The sequence below is a fragment of the Lolium perenne genome, chromosome 1 (assembly GCF_019359855.2).
Source record: "Lolium perenne isolate Kyuss_39 chromosome 1, Kyuss_2.0, whole genome shotgun sequence".
Taxonomy (NCBI): Eukaryota; Viridiplantae; Streptophyta; class Magnoliopsida; order Poales; family Poaceae; genus Lolium; species Lolium perenne.
This window is the reverse complement of record NC_067244.2, coordinates 93,208,551-93,227,266: the sequence shown is the minus strand read 5'-3', so window position 1 is coordinate 93,227,266 and position 18,716 is coordinate 93,208,551. Positions and strand designations below refer to the sequence as shown.

General features: G+C 55.3%; 1 protein-coding gene across 9 annotated transcripts; it reads left to right on the top strand.

Moving 5' to 3' along the window:
• Positions 1-1,519: 1,519 nt before the first annotated feature.
• LOC139838647 (uncharacterized) lies at positions 1,520-14,144 on the top strand. 9 transcript variants are annotated; one of them, XM_071828692.1, is made up of 14 exons: positions 1,522-2,003; positions 2,092-2,169; positions 2,339-2,394; positions 3,050-3,169; positions 3,326-3,396; positions 3,639-3,732; positions 3,796-4,002; positions 4,443-4,568; positions 4,828-4,936; positions 5,553-5,620; positions 13,307-13,376; positions 13,455-13,529; positions 13,612-13,703; positions 13,778-14,144. In XM_071828692.1, exons 1-14 carry the CDS (start codon positions 1,641-1,643, stop codon positions 13,857-13,859), a joined length of 1,611 nt encoding a protein of 536 aa, XP_071684793.1. In that variant the 5' UTR covers positions 1,522-1,640; the 3' UTR covers positions 13,860-14,144. The 9 variants fall into 9 exon arrangements, 8 of the variants coding, with proteins under 8 accessions (XP_071684796.1, XP_071684800.1, XP_071684804.1 ...); XM_071828690.1 differs by having other exon boundaries at positions 1,523-2,003; positions 4,443-4,694; XR_011756334.1 differs by lacking the exon at positions 5,553-5,620 and having other exon boundaries at positions 1,520-2,003; positions 4,443-4,694; positions 13,778-13,824.
• Positions 14,145-18,716: the final 4,572 nt, after the last annotated feature.

Here is an 18,716-nt window from a genome sequence, read left to right as displayed (position 1 = left end):
GCAAAGTGGCCGGGCCGTCGCGAAGACGCAAACCTGGCCCAAATATGCGCCTCAGATGCGTCTCCGCGGATGCTCCGCGGACGCCAAAAGTGTCCGCTCGCGTCTGGCGGACGTTTCGTCGGGCCCGCCTGTCAGTGACTCTGCGTCGATGCGTCTTCTCAAACATGCCAGCGACTGCGCCGCTGCATCGCTTCGGCAGTCTGCGCCACGTTAATGGCGATGCCTCGGCTGCCGAGCGGCCGCATCCCACCTCCGCCAACCACGTTAATGGCGATGACACGCGTCCCGCGGCCACCGCATGCCTCCGGCCTATATAAAGGGGGCGCGCGTTCTTCTTCCTCATCCACTCCTCCAAAGAAACCCTAGCCGCCACAAAGCTCGACCGTAGCGCCGCCTAGGTGTTCTGCGACGCGCAGCCCGAGGCCCGCGAGGCGATCCATGGCCGGTCCTGGTGGCGGCGAGGCGATCGAGGCTGCGGCCACAGGTGCCGTGGTCGGGGCGGGGGCCGCCGTGGTGGAGCAGCTACGGCCCCACGCTCGCCGTCGCCTGCGCACTCCTCGTCCTCGCAGGAGGAGCGCTGCTTCGAGTTCCTCCTCCGCATCGACGACGACCCACTCGGCATCAAACGGCTCCCGGACAAGTTTGCCGAGTTCGTCGATGGCGTCGAGCCGACGCATTTGCAGCTACGGGAGGCCAGTGCAGCACGCCGCCGGACCGTGGAGGTCTGTTCGACGAGCGAGGGCAAGATGTACTGCACACGGGGTGGGACAAGTTCGCCGTGACCTCGCGCTCGAGCCCGGCTGCCAGCTCACCTTCCTCTACGAGGGGGACGACAAGATGATCGTGAAGGTGTTCGACGATACAGCCTGCCGCAGGCACTACCACACCGGCGAATTCGGCTCGGACACCGATAGTTAGAACTTAGAACTTAGAATGTTCTTTCTTTGCAGCGAATCTGGCTACGGGCCAGACGAAGCCAGTAGTGGAGGTCTCTGTCTGTTCTTCCTCGTTAGAATCAATAAGGGCACCGTCTCCTCCCGCTGGATTTTCCAGTTTGGGTGATTGGGTGTGTGCCCTCGAATGTTCTTTCTTGGCGTGAACATACGCAAATCAACACAACTAGTTTCTTTTTTAAATGTTATATTTGTGTCAAACCATGGTTCAAACTATGTGTTAGTTTGTGTAAACCATGTTCCAAACTATGTGTTAGTTTTTGTAAAATCATGTTTCAATATGTAATATTTGGAACTATGTTTAAATGGAGAAGAGGAAAAAAATAAAAATGCATCACCCCGCTGGAGCAGCACCCAGATCATTTTAGCCGTCCGTCGGAAAAAAACAAAGGCCTCTACACAGGCGAGCGGATCACGTCAGCTAGCGGTGGCGCCAGTGCAGCACGGCTCCGAATATCCGTCCGAGCTGTATCACGTGGGCTACGCCCACACACGTTGTGCCCCAAAAACGAAGGTACGTGTCCCCACATGTCATTGCCTAGTGGACGCTTTTGTTTCTTTCTCGTCGTCTCCCATTGATCTCCTCCGACGCCTCCTTGGCTCCTTCCGTCTCGCGCCCGCCTCTTAACGGCCGCTCGGCCTCACACCAGCGCCCCCGCTACCTCTCGCCCGCTCGCCTCCGCCTCCATGCAGCACCGCTCGGCGCCGCCGGCCACGGCCTCCGCCGCAGCGGCCGCCATAGCGCTCGGCGTGGGCGGCATCGAGCCGGCGGTCACGCTCGACCAGGTGCCGCGCTGGAGCGACCCGGACCAGCGCCTCTACGCGCCCAACTCCTCGTCCGCCGCCGCCGAAGCCGCGGGCGGCGGATCCGAGCCCGCAGCGTCTTCATTCCTCTCCTTCTCCGACCCGCTCACCGGCGACGACGCGGGCGGCGCCCGCGGCGGTTCCTCGCGCTTCCCCGTCGACCACGAGATAAACTCCAGGATCTACCTCTGGCGTGGACACCCGTGGAACCTGGAGGTTGACGCAGTCGTCAACTCCACCAACGAGGTTGCCATTCTCTTCTTCTAATGTCTTGCTGGTACTTGCAGAGTGCTGTAGTCGCGGCGCTAACCTCGTGATTCCGCGAATGCTGTAGAGCTTGGACGAGGGGCACAGCAGTCCTGGGCTGCACGCCGCAGCAGGCTCGGGGCTCACGGAGGAATGCGCCACCTTGGTACGACTTTGACTTATATCAGGAGTTCAGGACCAGCCATTCTACTTTTTTTTTTTTTTTTTTTTTTTTTTTTTTTTTTTTTTTTTTGAAATTGCCATTCTACTTTTAGCCAGTGGAACATTTGTGAAGTTTGTCAAGTCACCTTTTATTATTGGTCCATGCTTTGCAGGGCGGCTGCCGAACTGGGATGGCAAAGATGACCACTGCATATGATCTTCCTGCGAGGTAGCCTTGGCTCTTACCGCGTGCTGTTTCAGTTATGAATACATGTTCTACATTTATTCAAGTAGAAAATGCATGCATCTCAAGTTGCAACATTCATGTGCACGGATCTGGATCCTGGAAACACTGTTGAAGCCTGAAATTACAACATCACTGTATTTTGTAGTCTTCACCTGTGCTTCATTAGTCTTTTATTTATATTGAAAGTTAAACAAATGATTATCATCTCCAGTGTTGTCAGGTTTCATCCTTCGGATTAATAAAAATATTACAACTTATACTCATGAAAAAGCTACCCCGCTTTACTTTTCTCCTCTACTGGATTGGACACCTACGTGGTGTCTCTATGTTACAGTTTTATACAGTGCAGTTTAATTTATACGATAAGAATAATTATTCAACTCACATAACTCAATTACTTGTAAACTACTTTGGATTTGGAACAATTCCTAGTTCTGGGAAAGATGTAATTTACAAGAAAGGCATTTACTAGTTTGTATCTGCTTTTCAAAATTTAAGTACTCCGAAATATATGTGCAAAGTCATTCAGATTAATTGTTCTTTCATACCTGCAAAGTCATTCAGATTAATTATTCTGATTCACTGTTGTATGCATTGTTATTTATACTAAAATATATTACATCAACTGATGGTGTAGGAAGGTCATCCATACAGTGGGACCGAAATATGCTGTCAAGTATCACACAGCTGCGGAGAATGCACTTAGTCACTGCTACCGGTCATGTTTGGAACTACTCATTGAGAATGGCCTTGAAAGGTACTTGTCAGCTTGTGGCATCTTATGGGTTAAAATTGAAATCTTTTATCCTTTTATCTTGTTATTTTTCTTGTTTAACAAGTGATGTTTGGTCTTTGCGCTGTGCTGTCTGAAATCTTCACATATCGCTACTTTTCTTCCATTTCATTTCCTTAGCATCGCAATGGGTTGCATATACACGGAAGCTAAAAACTATCCTCGTGAACCAGCTGCCCATGTAGCAATAAGTGAGTTCTCTTATTATGTGTGCTCTATCTTGTACTTGTTGTATTTATGATTTGTTATACAAGATGTTTTACACACAAAGGAAGCTTTTAGGCACCCTCCGTTTAATATATTGTTTCCACTTGGAGGTGAAGCGATGAGTGGCAGAAAGTTAAAAAAAAAAAATGACTGTACCATACTTGTACTCTATAAATAATTCACATGTCTAAGATTTTGTTGTGCTTTAACTCACTTTACTCTTCAGGGACTGTTAGACGTTTTCTGGAGAAACAAATAGGCAAGATAGCGGGTGTTGTTTTTTGTACTACATCATCATATGATACTGAGATATACAAAAGGTGCTTAAGCTGGAGCTCAAAATTATTTTATTTTTTACATTTGCTAACAAAAACATTATGCAGATTGCTCCCACTTTATTTTCCTCGGGACAAGCAGGAGGAAGAAATTGCAGTATCGAAACTTCCAGCTGATGTTGGCGATGAGAATGGTGAAACTGTAATAGATGAACGGAAAATAAGAATAAGACCTTTGCCTGCTGGTGCAACAGACAGAACAGTAGCTACAGCTTCACTTGACCTTCCACTTGATTCTGGGTTGGCATCGAAGAGGTGAATTCAAAAAGTTTAACATTTACCTTGATTTTTCCTAACCAGTATAAATTCGCATACACTAAATGTGATATATACATTTGCTGTCGATATTAGGTAAATGCTAGATCAGTGGCTGCTTCTGATTTGTAGCTTAGGCATTATGCATCCTTGTTGGTCTCAGTTAGGCAGCTTAAATTTTATTTATTCGGTCTTACTTTGTTGCAGATTGATTGGTCAAATCTTTATTGTCCTGTTTTTACTGAAAGACTATCTTTTGTGTAGACCCTCATATGGATGAGACACTACCCTCTTTTTATTTAGTCAGTTATGTGTACTTTAATTTTTACTTAATTATCTACGTTATCTATTTTATTGATTACATGTTACAATTTATCTTCAAAAGGTCTTTATTTAGGTACAAATATTGCTCAACTAATTTTCCCTGATTTATTCAACAGGGGTACTTTCAAGTTGGATTCATATTTGGATCCTTCATTTATGTCACTAATTAAAGACCCGGATCTGCGACGCAAGGAGCAGTGGGAAAAATCTTCTCAAGCTCAAAAGGGATTTAATTACTCTAGGTTGCTTGGATATGGTGATATAGGTTTCCCTCCATTGTCTGCTGCTGAGGAATATTCACTTCATTCACGATACCTTGCTAAAGCAAATTCTCTTAATCTTTCAGAGATTGCTGAAATGAAAATAATGTATGTAAATTTCTCTTGTTGTTATGACGTTTTATTTTGCCTCCTCTTATGCTAGTTTATCTCTGCATATGATTTATCTTTTCTTCCACTGTATTTTATTGCCTGCAGTTCTGATGAGCCCTACAAATTGCAGTTATCGCGCTGGAGTTGATATTGAAGGGCGCCCAGTTATGGTTGTTGTTGGTGCACACTTTCTTCTTCGCTGCCTGGATCTTGAGCGATTTGTTCTACATGTAGTGAAGGTAATTATGCAGTTGAAACAAAAGCTGCCTACCAGAACTTCTCCAGCCCCAGCCCAACTATGATGTCCTGGATTGCAATTGTCTGCAGATACTTAATGATTAGGACTAGGAAGTTTGATCAGCTTGACCATAGTGTAGGGTTTTCTATGCTCTCTGCATTTCTTAAGTCAGGCATGTCTAGTTATATATGTGCATTGGCAGCCACTAACACAGAATATACTATTGATGCTATAAATTTTAGGGTTTTTTCGAACTACGAATGTACATGGAAGCAATTAACCCAAGTAATTTTCTTATTAGAAGTCTCTGTATAACGATTTTTATGAAACTGAGATTTGATTCTAAACAAATTAAACTAGAGACAAGTATACTGTAAGACACCAGTAATGTTTAGATGGATTTTCAGGGAATGTGCTTTTTTTAATATTGTATTTGAAAGAGTCATGTCTATGCCTCCTGGGACTTATAGTTTAAGTTTTATTTTCCTATGAGTATTCAGTTCGTATTTTATAGTTTAAGTCTTATTTTTGTGGCAACGATAAGAGAGTGACAAAACAAGACATCAAACTATAAAAGATGAGTTAAAGTTCATTCTAAAAGCAGCATCTCGTTGCAGGAGTTTGAACCTTTGATTCAGAAGCCATATACAATTGCGTATCTCCATTCTGCAGCATCATTGCAACCGTAAGTGTTTGATAAAAGAAACAGTCTACTTGATTCCCTGAAGTTTTGGGCTGGGACAACATAACCTTGTGGTTGGGAAATCTAGATATGCACCCCCCCCTTACCTGTGCAAACTGTTCAAATAAACCCCTAGGGTGACTTTGGAGAGTATTATTGCATACATGGCATGCCCGTGTGGATTGGTTGCTAACATGAACTGCCACATCACCCTGGATCCACATTTCATTGATTAAATTTCTTGCTTATCTATTCTCTCCATCTTTCTTTTCTCTTTGCTCTCTCTCTCTCTCTCTCACACACACACACACACACACACACACACATGGTAGAACCATGGGAGTACTCATGGACACAGCCTCATGAGGGTCCAGCATGAATTCCGTGTGGGTCCGCCTATGAATCCTGCGTGATAGAAGACGTGATGTGGCAGTCTATTTGGTAACCAATCTTCGTCAATGCAATAGCACCCTCTACCTGTTAATCTCTTCAGGGTTTTAAACCTTTTTTTTTTTGAGAAATCAACGGGGGCGATTTGCCCACCTGAACTCATGTATATTATCAAAACAACAAGTCGAATACAAGTGCTGACCCCCACCAGGGGGGATCCGGGGCGGCATACCGCGCCCGAGGGGGAAGGGGGTTTACAAGGGGGGTGGGAGATGGTGGGGGGGAAGCTAAGAGATGGACTGACACCAGGCTAGCAAGGGATCCGTGTCGACTTTAGCCGAGGCGTGGACAGTCCAAAGGCGTAGGTGGTCAATGACCATAGCAACTACACGGGTAGTAGAGAAGAGGTCCGTGTCGAAGACCATCTTGTTCCGGGACTTCCAAACGGACCAAAGGAGAGAAAGGACGGCGGTGTTGCGCGCTTTGACGTGCATTTGTGGTAGATCTTTGGAGAGTCCATCAAGGAGAGCTGGTAGGTCGGCGCCGTCCCGGGGCCGCATCGTGGGAGAGACGATGTTCCAAAGGGGTCCGAGGCGACGAGACGAATAGGTGTGAAATGTCCTCCACAACCCCTAGGCAGAACGCGCAGTTGGGGGAGGGCACACACCTGAGACGGTGTAGCAGGGCGCGAGTTCTGGTTCGTTGGAGACGGAGGATCCAGAAGAACACTCGCACCTTGAGCGGAGCGAAGCAGTCCCAGTTGACCTCCTGGCCGGGAACGACACATCCCGAGGAGTGTAAGGCTCGGTAGATGTCTCCAGTGCTGAAGTCGGTGGAATGGCCGAGAGCGATGGTACGGATGTCAGGTGTCATGGTGAGCGAGAGGCAGGCGCGCACAAAGTCTAGCTCGCCGGCGGCGGCAATGGTCACGCGGTGGGCGACGGGGATATCAATACCCCCGCGCCCGAGGGTGTATGCAACCGAGGCAAGGGGGCGGAGACAATGCGAGTAGGCTGCGGGCAGGGCCGCATACAGGGGACCAGGGAGCTCCAGGAGTCATGCCAGAGGGAGGTCGAGCGCCCGTCACGGGGGTCCACCCTAGTAATAGAGCGGTAAAGTGAGAGAAGCGCCTGAAAGCACCTCCAAGCGGGCGTGGCTGGATGGGGGTGGTCGCCGAGGTAGCTCCGCTTAATCCACCTAGTCCAAGGGGAGTCTCGCCCAGAGAAGAGACCATGCAGGACCTTCAGCAGGAGGCATGTGTTCTCAAGGCCCAGATCCGTTACGCCGAGGCCCCCTTCGGACCGTAGCCGGCAGACATAGTCCCAGGCAACCTGGCAATCGCCCCCAGAGCATTTCTCCTTTGCCTTCCAGAACTCGCCCGCCGCGGCTTGCCCATCTTGGCGAGGGTCCCTCTTGGGATAGGTAGGACGGACATTGCGAATGACGGAAGGGCGGACAAGACAACATTAGTGAGCGTGAGACGCCCGCCAATGGGGAGTAGGGACGTACGCCATCCGGGGATGCGCTTGGAGATCTTGACAGACAGGAATTCCAGCGCCGACGCGGGGAGTTTGTGGTCCGACAGGGGTAGCCCCATGTAAGTTTGGGGGAAGGACGAGACGGGGCAGCCCAAAATGCTGGCAAGATCAGTGGCAAGATCGTCCGGGACCCCACCAACGGGGACGAAGGTGCTCTTGTGGAAGTTGATGTGGAGGCCAGTTGCTTGGGAGAAGAGGTCAAGGATTTTTTTGAGGCGGTAGACATGTGAGCGCTCGGCCCGCATGATCAGCAGGGTGTCGTCTGCGTATTGGATAACGGGGCATGGGAGGTCGTCCACCAGAGGGTGCAGCAGGGACTCTTCGGAGCTTTCCATGGCAATGAGACACGGGAGCAAGTCGGCGACGGCGAGGTACATGTACGGGGACAGCGGGTCTCCTTGGCATAGCCCATTCTTACAGGAGATCCATCATCCGGGGACCCCGTTAAGTAGGACCGCGGTCCGTCCAGTGGTAAGAATGGCAGAAATCCAAGACCGGAAAAGAGGCCCAATGCCGCGAGCACCCAGGATGGCGTCTAGTGCAGTCCAGTTGACGGAATCGAAGGCCTTTTTAAAGTCAAGCTTGAGCACAACTGCAGGGGTTTTACGGGTACGACAGCTCGGAATCACATCTGCAGCACATAGGAAGTTGTTGACTATGTTTCGCCCTTTGACGAACCCCGACTGTTCAAAAGAGATAATCCGTTCAATGTATTGTTGGAGCCTTGTCGTGAGGATCCTAGTGACAATCTTCATAACGCAGTTCTGGAGCGAGATGGGGCGGTAACCGTCAGCGGTGAGCACCTCTTCTTTCTTGGGGATGAGGGTGATAAAGGCCCGGTTGAGGCCGTCGAGGGGGGCCACCCCATCATAGAAGTCCTAGAGGAAGGCCATGAGGTCCGGGCTGACAATATCCCAGAAGGTGCGAAAGAAGGCAGGGCCAAACCCATCTGGGCCGGGACTGCTATCCGTACGCATAGCCCAAACAACATCCTTAGCCTCCTGGATGGTGAAGGGTCGGTCCAGCTCCTGCAATCCCGTGACGCTACGCATGGTGGCGCGGAGGTCAAAGCCCCACACCGGCGGGGTGGAGGTGCCGAGAAGGCTAACGTAGAAGGTGCGCAGCAGCTCCGCCTTCTCAGAGTGGTTGTAGAGCACCCGCCCGCCGTCATGTAGGACCTTGATCTGGTTTTTCCGGAGATGCGTGGAAGCGCAGGCATGAAAAAATTTGGTGTTGTCTTCACCGAAACGGCAAAGGCGGAATGTGAAACGTTGTTTCCAGTAGGCATTGAGGGCCTTGTATTCTAGGGAAAGGTGCTGACGAACGCGGTCCCTGAGCAATTTTTCCGGGGCCGGAAGCGGCCAGAGTTCTTCTATTAAATCAAAAAAAGCTCGAGAACCCTCCTACAATTAGAGACGACCTCGGCAGGCTTGCGGCGTTGTTTTGCCCAATGTTTAGATTCAGCTCGGACCCATTTCAGGGTGTTGCAAATTCTCAGGGAGGCTTGGGGTGGCAATCTATTTTGTAGCCGGGCCCAAACGGAGGCAACAAGGGACCTGTATTCAGGGTGAAGGGCCCAAGCCTTCTCATATCTGAAGATCTGTGTTTTCGGCGCGCGCGAGGACGCCATCAGGAGGAGGGGCACGTGGTCCGAGGTGGTGCAGATCAGCGAGTGAAGAGTCGAGTTGAAGAGGCGGGCGCCCCAGGCGAGATTAATCAGCGCGTGGTCCAGCCGCACGAGGGTGGGGTCGTCTCGGGAGTTTGTCCAGGTGTATCTGTGGTCTAGAAGAGGGAGTTCCTGGAGGGCAAGGTCGTCGATGAGATCGTTTAGGCTGCCCGTGGCGCGGGCATCAAAGTTATCGTTGTTTCTGTCTTCGGCGCATCGGGCAATGTTGAAGTCTCCCAACAGAACCAAGGGGTCAGAGCCCAAGTCCGAGAGGGACTGGAGCTCGGAGAGGAAGTCGTCCCGCCGCTCGGGCCCGCACGGCACATAAATGTTGGTGATGGTGAAGCGGGTGCCGTCGGCCGCCAGCTCGAAGGTGGAGGAGAGCGAGTATTGCATCGGGAGGTCGGACAGGTGGGTAACGTGTCGCGAGTCCCACGCGGTGACAATGCCACCGGATGCGCCAATGGAAGGCAGGAAGGAGAAGCAAGTGAACCCCTGGGGGAGGAAAGTCGCCTCTTTCTGAGGTGGGACCGAGGAGAGCTTCGATTCTTGGAGGCAAATAACATGCAGGGGTTGCGCGGATAGGTTCATTTTTACATCAAGGCATTTGTCGGGGTCATTCAAGCCGCGAATGTTCCAGGAGGAGAGGAGGAGTTGTGAGAGGCTGTTTACATCCATGGAAACTTGATTGTCACCAAGCTATTTACATCAACCACACCCACAAAGCACGATCGACGGTGTGGAACAAGCTCCAAAACCGGACTATCTAACCCTAAGTGGGGCTGGCAGGGTGGAACAGGCTCCACACCGGACAGCACCAAGGTGAGCAAAACGTGCGAGGCTATACAACACAAACTGGAGACGCACGTTACAGGCATTGAGCTAAGCAGGTAGACGTGTTTGACGGGGGCGGGCGGTGCACGCGCGGGAGCCAGAGGCGCGATCATCCAGGGACCTAAATTGGCCCGCCCCAAGCAGCTGGGTAGGGAACTCATGGATCGGCGGCAGGCTCCTCGGAGGCGAACGCGAGCGCACACACCATGGTTCCCGCGCTGACAGGCATGGGCCATGGAGAGCAGCTCATCGGTGCGGAAGGGCGGTGGCACCAAGGTTGACAGAGCGTCCCCACCATCCCCGGACTTGAGGGCCTTGAGCCTGATAGCGCGCGCCATGACGGACTCGAAGAGGGGGCCGCTCTGATCACGCACGCGGGCGCTGCGTTTCACCCCAACGGCGGCCTAGGACGGGGCAGGTGAACGGGTGGAGTGGGACTTGGCGGGGCGGCCACGGCGACATGGAGGGAGCGGCGCTGGGCAGGAGCAGCATCACAAGCCGGGTGGCCGGCGGCCTCCTACACCGGACCCTCGCCATGGTCCTCGGCGGAGCGGAGCGCAGAAGACAGGTTCCTGGCCGCCGACGCCGCGCCGGCGTTGGCACTCACGACACCATGGTAGGGCACCAGCTCGAGGGGCGAGGCGCAGGTCACGGCGTCGGCGAGGACGTTGACAGAGAGGCATGAGGCCACTCCCGGGGCCTTCACGATCTGGTCGACGACGCCGATGGCACCGGAAACCAGGTGGAGGTGGGCTAGGCCGCGCGGCCCGATGATGCCGGGGGATGCCATGCGGCGCGGGACGGCAAAGTATGCCTCTTCGCCCGGCTCTCCGCGGACGACGATGTGGAGAAAATGGCCGCACGCACCCACGCGGATGTCGGAGTGTTGTGGGACGCCGCCGTTGGTGATGGCGGCGAAGGGAGCGTCGCGAACACGCTCGGAGCACAGCTGCGGGACGTCGATGGAGAAATCCGCCTCGCTCGGGGGCGCATCGTCGGCGGCCGCCGCCGGCGCGGCGTCAGGATGCTGGCCACGAGCGGCCCGAGTGCGACACTGCGGGCAGCCGCTGTTGCCACCGAATCGCGAGGACGGCGGCCCATCACGGCAAAGGAGTCGGCGCCGACCAGGGCCCATCCCCGCGCGGCGGGCCGTCCGGGGTCCGTGCCGCCCCAGCTGCCGCCACCGGCACTGCCACCGCGGCCTCCGCCGCCGCCGCCGCCACCTCCTTCGTTACCACCACCAGTTGCACCGCCGATCGGCACCCGACGGAGACGCTGCACCTCCACAACGGTGTAGTCGTCGTCGGCGTTCTTGACGTTCAGGTCCTGAGGAATACGGAAGTAGTTGCGCCCGGACAGGCAGACCTGGGCGATGTCGGTGGGATTGCCCATCTGCCTGATGGAGCCCTGGATGCGCGGCACCGTCCAATGGTCGAAGGGGAAGTGGACGAGGGCGAGGGCGGCGTAGCCTGTATGGGTGAAGCGGAGGCGGTTCAGCGCCTCCTCGTGCCGCTCGAAGTAGACGGAATGCTCGAGGACGGGTAACGGGCTGCCGTCCACCGCCGCTTCACGGCTGGCTCGGGAGCGGAAGAGAACGACGGTGGCGCCGTGGGAGCGGGCGTCGACTGGCAGCATGTAGACGTCGATGTGGGCGGGGTGGCGGGTGGCCGGACGCGGATCAGAGTCAGTAGAGTCGTCGCTGCCGCCTCCAGCGGCGGTACCGTCCGAGCCCCTGCTGGCGGAGGCGCCGGCGAAGTCCAGCGGCGAGATGGGAGAGTAGGGTGAGATGGGGTTTCGTGGAGCGGGAGCGGCAAAGGAGGGGGTGGGCGTTGTGGCGTTGGGAGGCTGGCCGACGGGCGTAGTGGTGAAGCCTGGAGGTGGCAACATGGCGAAGGCGAAGGGGTAAGGCGTGACGGGGAGATGCCCGCGGCCGCCGGCGACGCGAGGCGGAGGTACAACGGGTGCGGAGGATGGAGGGGTGGGTGGTGCAGCAGGCGCGGGCGCCGAAGAGAGGGCAGCCACCGCTGCAGTGGCCGGGGCTGCGGCACAGGCGGCAGTGCATTGGGTTTCTACAGTCGCGGACGGGGTGGTCTGGGAGGAGGCAGCGGAAGCACAGCCTCTCCGCATATATGTCGGATAGAGAGAGAGGGCGGAGCGAACGGGGTCGCCGAGGATAACGGAGGGAGAAGGAGAGCGGTGGGCCGTCGAGTGGCAGGGGGGCCCTAGCCACGTCCGCCCAGCTGCGGGGCGTCGGATGGGGATCGTGCGGTTGGAGCAGGGGCGTGGCGTGGTCAGCGGTCTGGCGGGCCCCTGCCAGGTGGTGGAGAGGGGGGGGCACGTGCGTAGTGGAGGGCGGCGTGGGGTGGGGGGGCGACACGCATGGGGCGGTGGGTACGTGGAGGGTGGGGCCGGGAGAGGCGGAGGGAACGGGGGTAGACGCGGCTCTCCGCGCGGGGCCACCCCCGGAGGGGCTTACGTCAGGGGTGACAGGTTTGTTGACATGCATGGGGGCAGGAGAGTCAGCGCGGGCCCGGGCTGATCGCATGGCCTCAACGGCTAGATTTTTTGAAGGGAAAAAGTCAACACGCATGGGCCCTGCTGCGACACCACGGCGGGAGAGCAGCGCCGCCGCAACGCTGGTGCCGGAGACCGTGGTAGAGAAGACGCCGTCGCCGGCGTCGGAGACGGAGAAGGGGTCGTCGGGGTGGGAGAAGAAGAAAGTGAGGCAAGCTGAGAGCGCGGGAGCGTCGATCGGCCCGGCGGACCGGACGCACGCAAGCCAGAGCGTGGAGCCCGCGGCGGAGGGAGAACCAGGGACGAGGGCGGCGGGGACGGGAGAGTGGAACTTGGCCATGGAGTAATCGGAGAAGAGTTCACCGGGGAGACGGGTGGAGCGCGGCGTAGGCGCAAGAACGGGTGCGCGGGGCCGAAGGAGGGCACGAGAGCGAGGGAGGAGCAGTAGAGCTAGGAGAGGCGAAGGGAGCGGTGGTCGACGAGGGCGACGGAGGAGGGGCGGGAGGGAGCAAACCTGCGGCAAGGGGCCGCGTCTGAGGACGACGGGAGCCGACGGGAGGGTGGCGTCGGAGTTGGGGAGTCCAGCGCCGGCGGTGGCTGCTGTATGGGTCGGGAGGGCGGTGGTCGGCGGCGGGCTCCCGTCGTCGCCTGGGATCGCCAGAGCTCGATCCTTCTCCATCGTTCTCCTACCAGCGGGTTTTAAACCCTCATGAGTTTATTCAAGGAATTTTCTTAATCTATGTCCAGGCAACCAGATTTAGGATTCATGAAACGGATACAACAAATATTAGGCCGGAAACACCAGCGGAACCTTCATGTCAGTATCTTGCTTATGCGCTATGTATCCTATTTATCTGTTAAAAGTTTGCTCTTCTAACAGTTTTCACTGTAACAGGGAATATATATCCTTCACCCAACCTTGGGGTTGAGATCAGCTATTCTGGCAATGCAAGTTTTGGTTGATGGAGAGGTATCTCTCAGTTCACACCATACTGATATTCCTTAATCACTTAATATGTTGCTTGAGGTTTAGAATCGTGTTTTTAAACTAGGTCTGGAAGAAAGTTGTATATGTCGATAGGCTTGTGCAGCTGTTCAGATACGTGCCACGTGAACAATTAACCATTCCAGATTTTGTCTTTCAGTAAGTAATTCTTGCTTCTAGCACATTTTTACGGAGCTATGAAAGACACTGTTCTTATGAAAATAATCCTGCAGGCATGATCTGGAGGTGAATGGTGATAGGGGCCTGATTGTGGATGCAAGAACAAAACATATCTACCATAGACCATCTGGCTGATTCGTGGTGTTTCCGTTGTCACAGTTCTCAATTCTTTGTATAATTACTCATTGTTGTTATTTCCCTTTTGTATCTAGTTTAGGTGTGCTATTCCTTTCATTCATTCGCCGGCCTTTCTGGGAAGGGGAACATTGTCTGTATACTTTCAGTTGTACAGCCAAATAAAAGTGGTGTATCAGTTCTATAGCCTTCATCGATTCCACCTGACCAGGCCATTCCTCTTGTACCATTATATTATACTATAATAATATATAAAAGCCTGACATGTGGGCGATTTTCATTGTAGATTACCAATGGCTGCCTTCGGTCAAAGAGGTGACGTACCCCACGTTTCCACAATGACACGTTGGTCAGCCAAACACCTTTTGCCTTCTATCTGCCCCCTCGTGGATTCTCTCTACCGTAAGGGCATCTTCAACCCGGCGACCTAAACAGACGCGTTGGGCCATTCGTTTTGGGCTGTTTGGGTGGCCGCGCGGACACCCAAACAGCGTCCGCGTGTCCGTTTGAGTTGCACGCTGCGCCTAACGCGGCGACCCAAAAAGCCGCCACGTGGTTCGTCTTCAGCGTGCGGGCTCTGCGCCATGGCAAGCCTCGATGGGACAACAATGGCGGGCGGGAGAACGCGCAGGAAAGTTCCCGCGCGCACCAGGGTTCCCGCGCGCACGAAAAGGCTATGGCCGCTCGCTCGCACCCAAGTTTCCCGCCAAGGCCGCCGGCTATAAAAAGACGACGCCGGCCTCACAGACCTCGCAGCTTTTTCGCCGTCCTCTCCCCCTCTTCCTTCTCCGACGCCCTCTACACCTCCATAGCCATGCCGCGCACCCTGCAGGCCACGTGGGCCAAGCTCTCCCTCGCCGCCCGGGCCAGGTTCCCGCGAACGGAGGAGGAGCGGGCGGACGCGGGTTGGGTCGCCGACGACGAGACGCTCCGCGTCGCCGCCGAGGGGACGGCGAAGAAGGAAGAGGACGCGAAGCTGGTGGAGGCGGCCGCGGACGGCTGGCACGAGAACGCGGACGGCTCGTACGAGGCCGCGGAGGAGGAGGCGGAGCCCGCCGTGGAGGAGGAGCCCGTCGACGCCGACGACTTGTTCGACGACCTCGCGCTGACGAACATCAACGTCGCCATCGAGGAACGTCTTGCCGACCTCACGCGCGTGACGAAGGAGCACGAGGCCACCTGCCGGGCCGGCCGCCGCCGTTTAGGCGACCTCCTCGGCCAGAAAAACCAGCTCCTCGCTATGCAAGCTGCCCGCCACCTCATACAGCTGCCCTCGCTCGAGCGGCGCGCCCGGGAGGCTGCTGCGTCGGTGGAGCGCGGCCGCCAAGAGCGCATGCGCCGTCGTGAGGAGAACCACGAGGCCTAGGCCGCCGGCCGCATCCGCCTGGAGGCACGGACCGCTGTGGAACGCGCCACCCTTCAGGAGCTCGACCTGTGCGGGAGGCGGAGCGCGAGCGCGCCCAAGCGGAAAAGAGGAAGGCGGCCGCGGAGGAGAGCCGCAAGAGGGCCGTGGCCAAGCCACCCACCGCTAAAGCTGGAGTGGAATCCTCACGCGTACATGCCGCCCGTGTCGAGTGAAATCCACGGCCCCGGCGACGAGTCGCCGGCGAGGACGCCGGCCCCGGCGACGAGTCGTCGGCGAGGACGCCGGCCCCGTACGTAGCTAGACTAGTAGTAGTAGATTTAAGAAAAAAATGTAATGGTTAACTTTAATGAAAAAAAACTATCTCTCTATGACACGCGGGCTAGAGGCGGACATGGGGCGGACGCGAGTGGCCAGCTATCGGGGTCCGCGGCCACGCAAACTCATCCCAGATTTGGGCCGGGTTTGGGTCGTGCCGGACGTCGCGGCCATCCGTTTTGGGATGGGTCCGCGCGGCTGGCGATGGTTTTGTCCGGTTGGACCCATCCGGACGCGCGAGCGCGGGATGGGTCGCCGCGTTGGAGATGCCTGGATGGGTCCAACCGGACAAAATCGCGGCCCAGCGCACGGACCCATCCCAAAAACGGATGGCCGCGGCGTCCGGCACGACCCAAACCGGCCCAAATCTGGGACGAGTTTGCGTGGCCGCGGACGCCGTTGGCTGGTCCCTCGCGTCCTCCCCTTGTCCGCCCCTGGCCCGCATGTCTGTCTCCCAAAACACACCCACTCCACTCCACTCCCAAAACCTAGAGATGGCCGACGAAGCTCCTGCCGCCGCCACCGCCACCATCGGAGATGAAGCCCAGCTCGCGTCCGTTGTCGCTCCTACCGTGGAGGCGGCTCCAGTCCTGGACGCTCCGGTGGTCGTGGAGCCCGGGCCGCCCACGAAGAAGGCGAAGCCCGAGCTCACCGCGGAGCAGAGGGCGATGGAGAGAAAGAAGCGGGGCGACCAGCACAGGGCGTTGTGGCAACGGAAGAAGGAGGCCGCTGCCGCCAAGTAGCGGGTTCTGGCGGCGGAGCAGCTCCTCCAGCCCCAAACGCAGGTGAAGGCAAATGTGATGCAAGAGCATGCCATGCTCTTTTACGGCCACGCAACGCTCGCTCAGCACATGATCATCCAGGGCGCTGGCACTACCTCGGGGGGGGGGGGGGGGAGCTCGGCCTCGTCCGTGACCCGGCCCCTTCCAGCCCCGCCGACTACCCCGTTGGGGTGCACGCCCGGCGCGCAGGAATTGGGGGCGCATTCAGGGCGCTACGCGTACCCGTCACGGGATGGGTCACCGGAGGTGGGCGAGTCCATGACGGGGCCGTCGCCTTTGTCCATTGACCTCAACCGTGCGCCGGCGAACTCCAAAGGCCCAAAGCACCTGGGAGCAGCAGCGATGACTGGTGCACACAACCCGCTCGACGATTTGTCAGCCAAGCGCGCCCCGCCATCGATGGCACCGTCCACCGTGCAGGTCCCTCCGTCTTACCCGCAGACAATGCCGACCACCGTGCCATATCCTTCAACCGAGCAGGCTCCCCAGCCACCTCCCATTGACACACAGGAGGACACCACCGTGCCATACCCGGCAACATGAACATCGAGGAGGAGCCATTGTTCGCTGACGAGCTGACACAAGTCGCAGCTCGAGGTCGTCGGGTTAGCAAAAGAACCAGCAACTACACGGTGCTGGAGGACAAGGTGCTCGTCAATGGATGGTTGACCATTGGGCAAGATGCATTGACAGGTGTCGAGCAGAAGGAGACCGCATTCTGGCGCCGGATCTATGAATACTTCCATGAACATCGCAAATACGGACTGGAGCCATTTGAGAGCGACCGTAGCGAGCTATCCCTCCAAAAGAGGTGGGGAACAATTCAAACTGACACACAGAAGGACACCACCGTGCCATACCCCGGCAACATGAACATCGAGGAGGAGCCGTTGTTCGCTGGCGAGCTGACACAAGCCGCAGCTCGAGGTCGCCGGGTTAGCAAAAGAACCAGCAACTACACGGTGCTGGAGGACAAGGTGCTCGTCAATGGATGGTTGACCATTGGGCAAGATGCATTGACAGGTGCCGAGCAGAAGGGGACCGCATTCTGGCGCCGGATCTGTGAATACTTCCATGAACATCGCAAATACGGATTGGAGCCATTTGAGAGCGACCGCAGCGAGCTATCCCTCCAAAAGAGGTGGGGAACAATTCAAACTGAATGCAACAAGTTCCAGGCGGCGTATGATCACGTGAAGCGGATGCCCGTTAGCGGCATGGGCATGAAGGACTTGGTATGATTCTTAACCTCAACTTGTTCATTCGGTCTTTGCACATATGCTTATCATTGTTGTCTCGCTTTGCTCTACGTGTGGCAAGCTTTGGATTTCTACAAAAGTAACAATGAACAAAAGACCTTTGCCTTCCCTCATTGTTGGAAGGAACTCCATGTCACCCCAAAGTTCCATGAGGGGTACGACTGGTACATGGCCACCTTGACTGGCAACAAGACCGCCAAAGATGCCACGGTCATCGACCTTGATGGTGGGCAGCCTTACGGTAGCTCCGCTTCTCGTGCAAGTCATCCACGCGGCCACAAGTCAACCAAAGCCGACATGAAGCGTGATGCTTCGTCCATGCTATTGTTTGACACTTTGAAGGAGATGCATGCTGACAGAGACGTGTCCACGGACAAGAGGGATGAGAGGAGGCGTCGGGAGAAAGAAGAGGACAAGAAGAACTACTTCGATGTCCAAAAGAAGAAGCTTGAGATTGAAGAGTTGAAGGCCAAGACCAAAGCTCGAGAAAATTGAGCTCAAAGAGAGAGAAATTGAGCTCCTAGCAATGGCAAGGGCCAAAGAGGTGGAGTTGAAGGCGAAGGAAGTTGAGCTCAAACGGCAAGCCGAGGACAACCTGATCATGAACACCGACTTGACCACCATGAGCGAGGCGAAGAGAGCTTGCTTCGAGAAGAGGCAGAAGGAGATCCTAGAGCGCACAAATTGAGTTGACAATCTCAATTTGTAATTTTTATATTTTTTCAAACTATGGCACATTTCGTTTCTTCATTATGCTAAATTTTATTTGATATTATTTTATGCTATTCGATATTATTCTATATTTGTTAGATATTATTCTATATTTTAAGATATTATTTATAAGTATGTGTTGCTAAATGGCCTATTTCCTAAAGAAATAGACCAAATGGCAAATGGGTGGCCGCTGCCTTGGGCGCAGCGTGCGACCCAAACGGACACGTGGACACAGGTCGTTGTCGGACACGCGGACCCGGGGCGCTGTCCGGGTGTCCACGCGGCCACCCAAACGGCCCAAAACGGACGGCCCAGCGCATCCGTTTCGGTCGCCGGGTTGGAGATGCCCTACCGAGCGACCCAAACGGACACGCTGGGCCGTCCGTTTTGGGCCGTTTGGGTGGCCGAGCGGACACCCAGA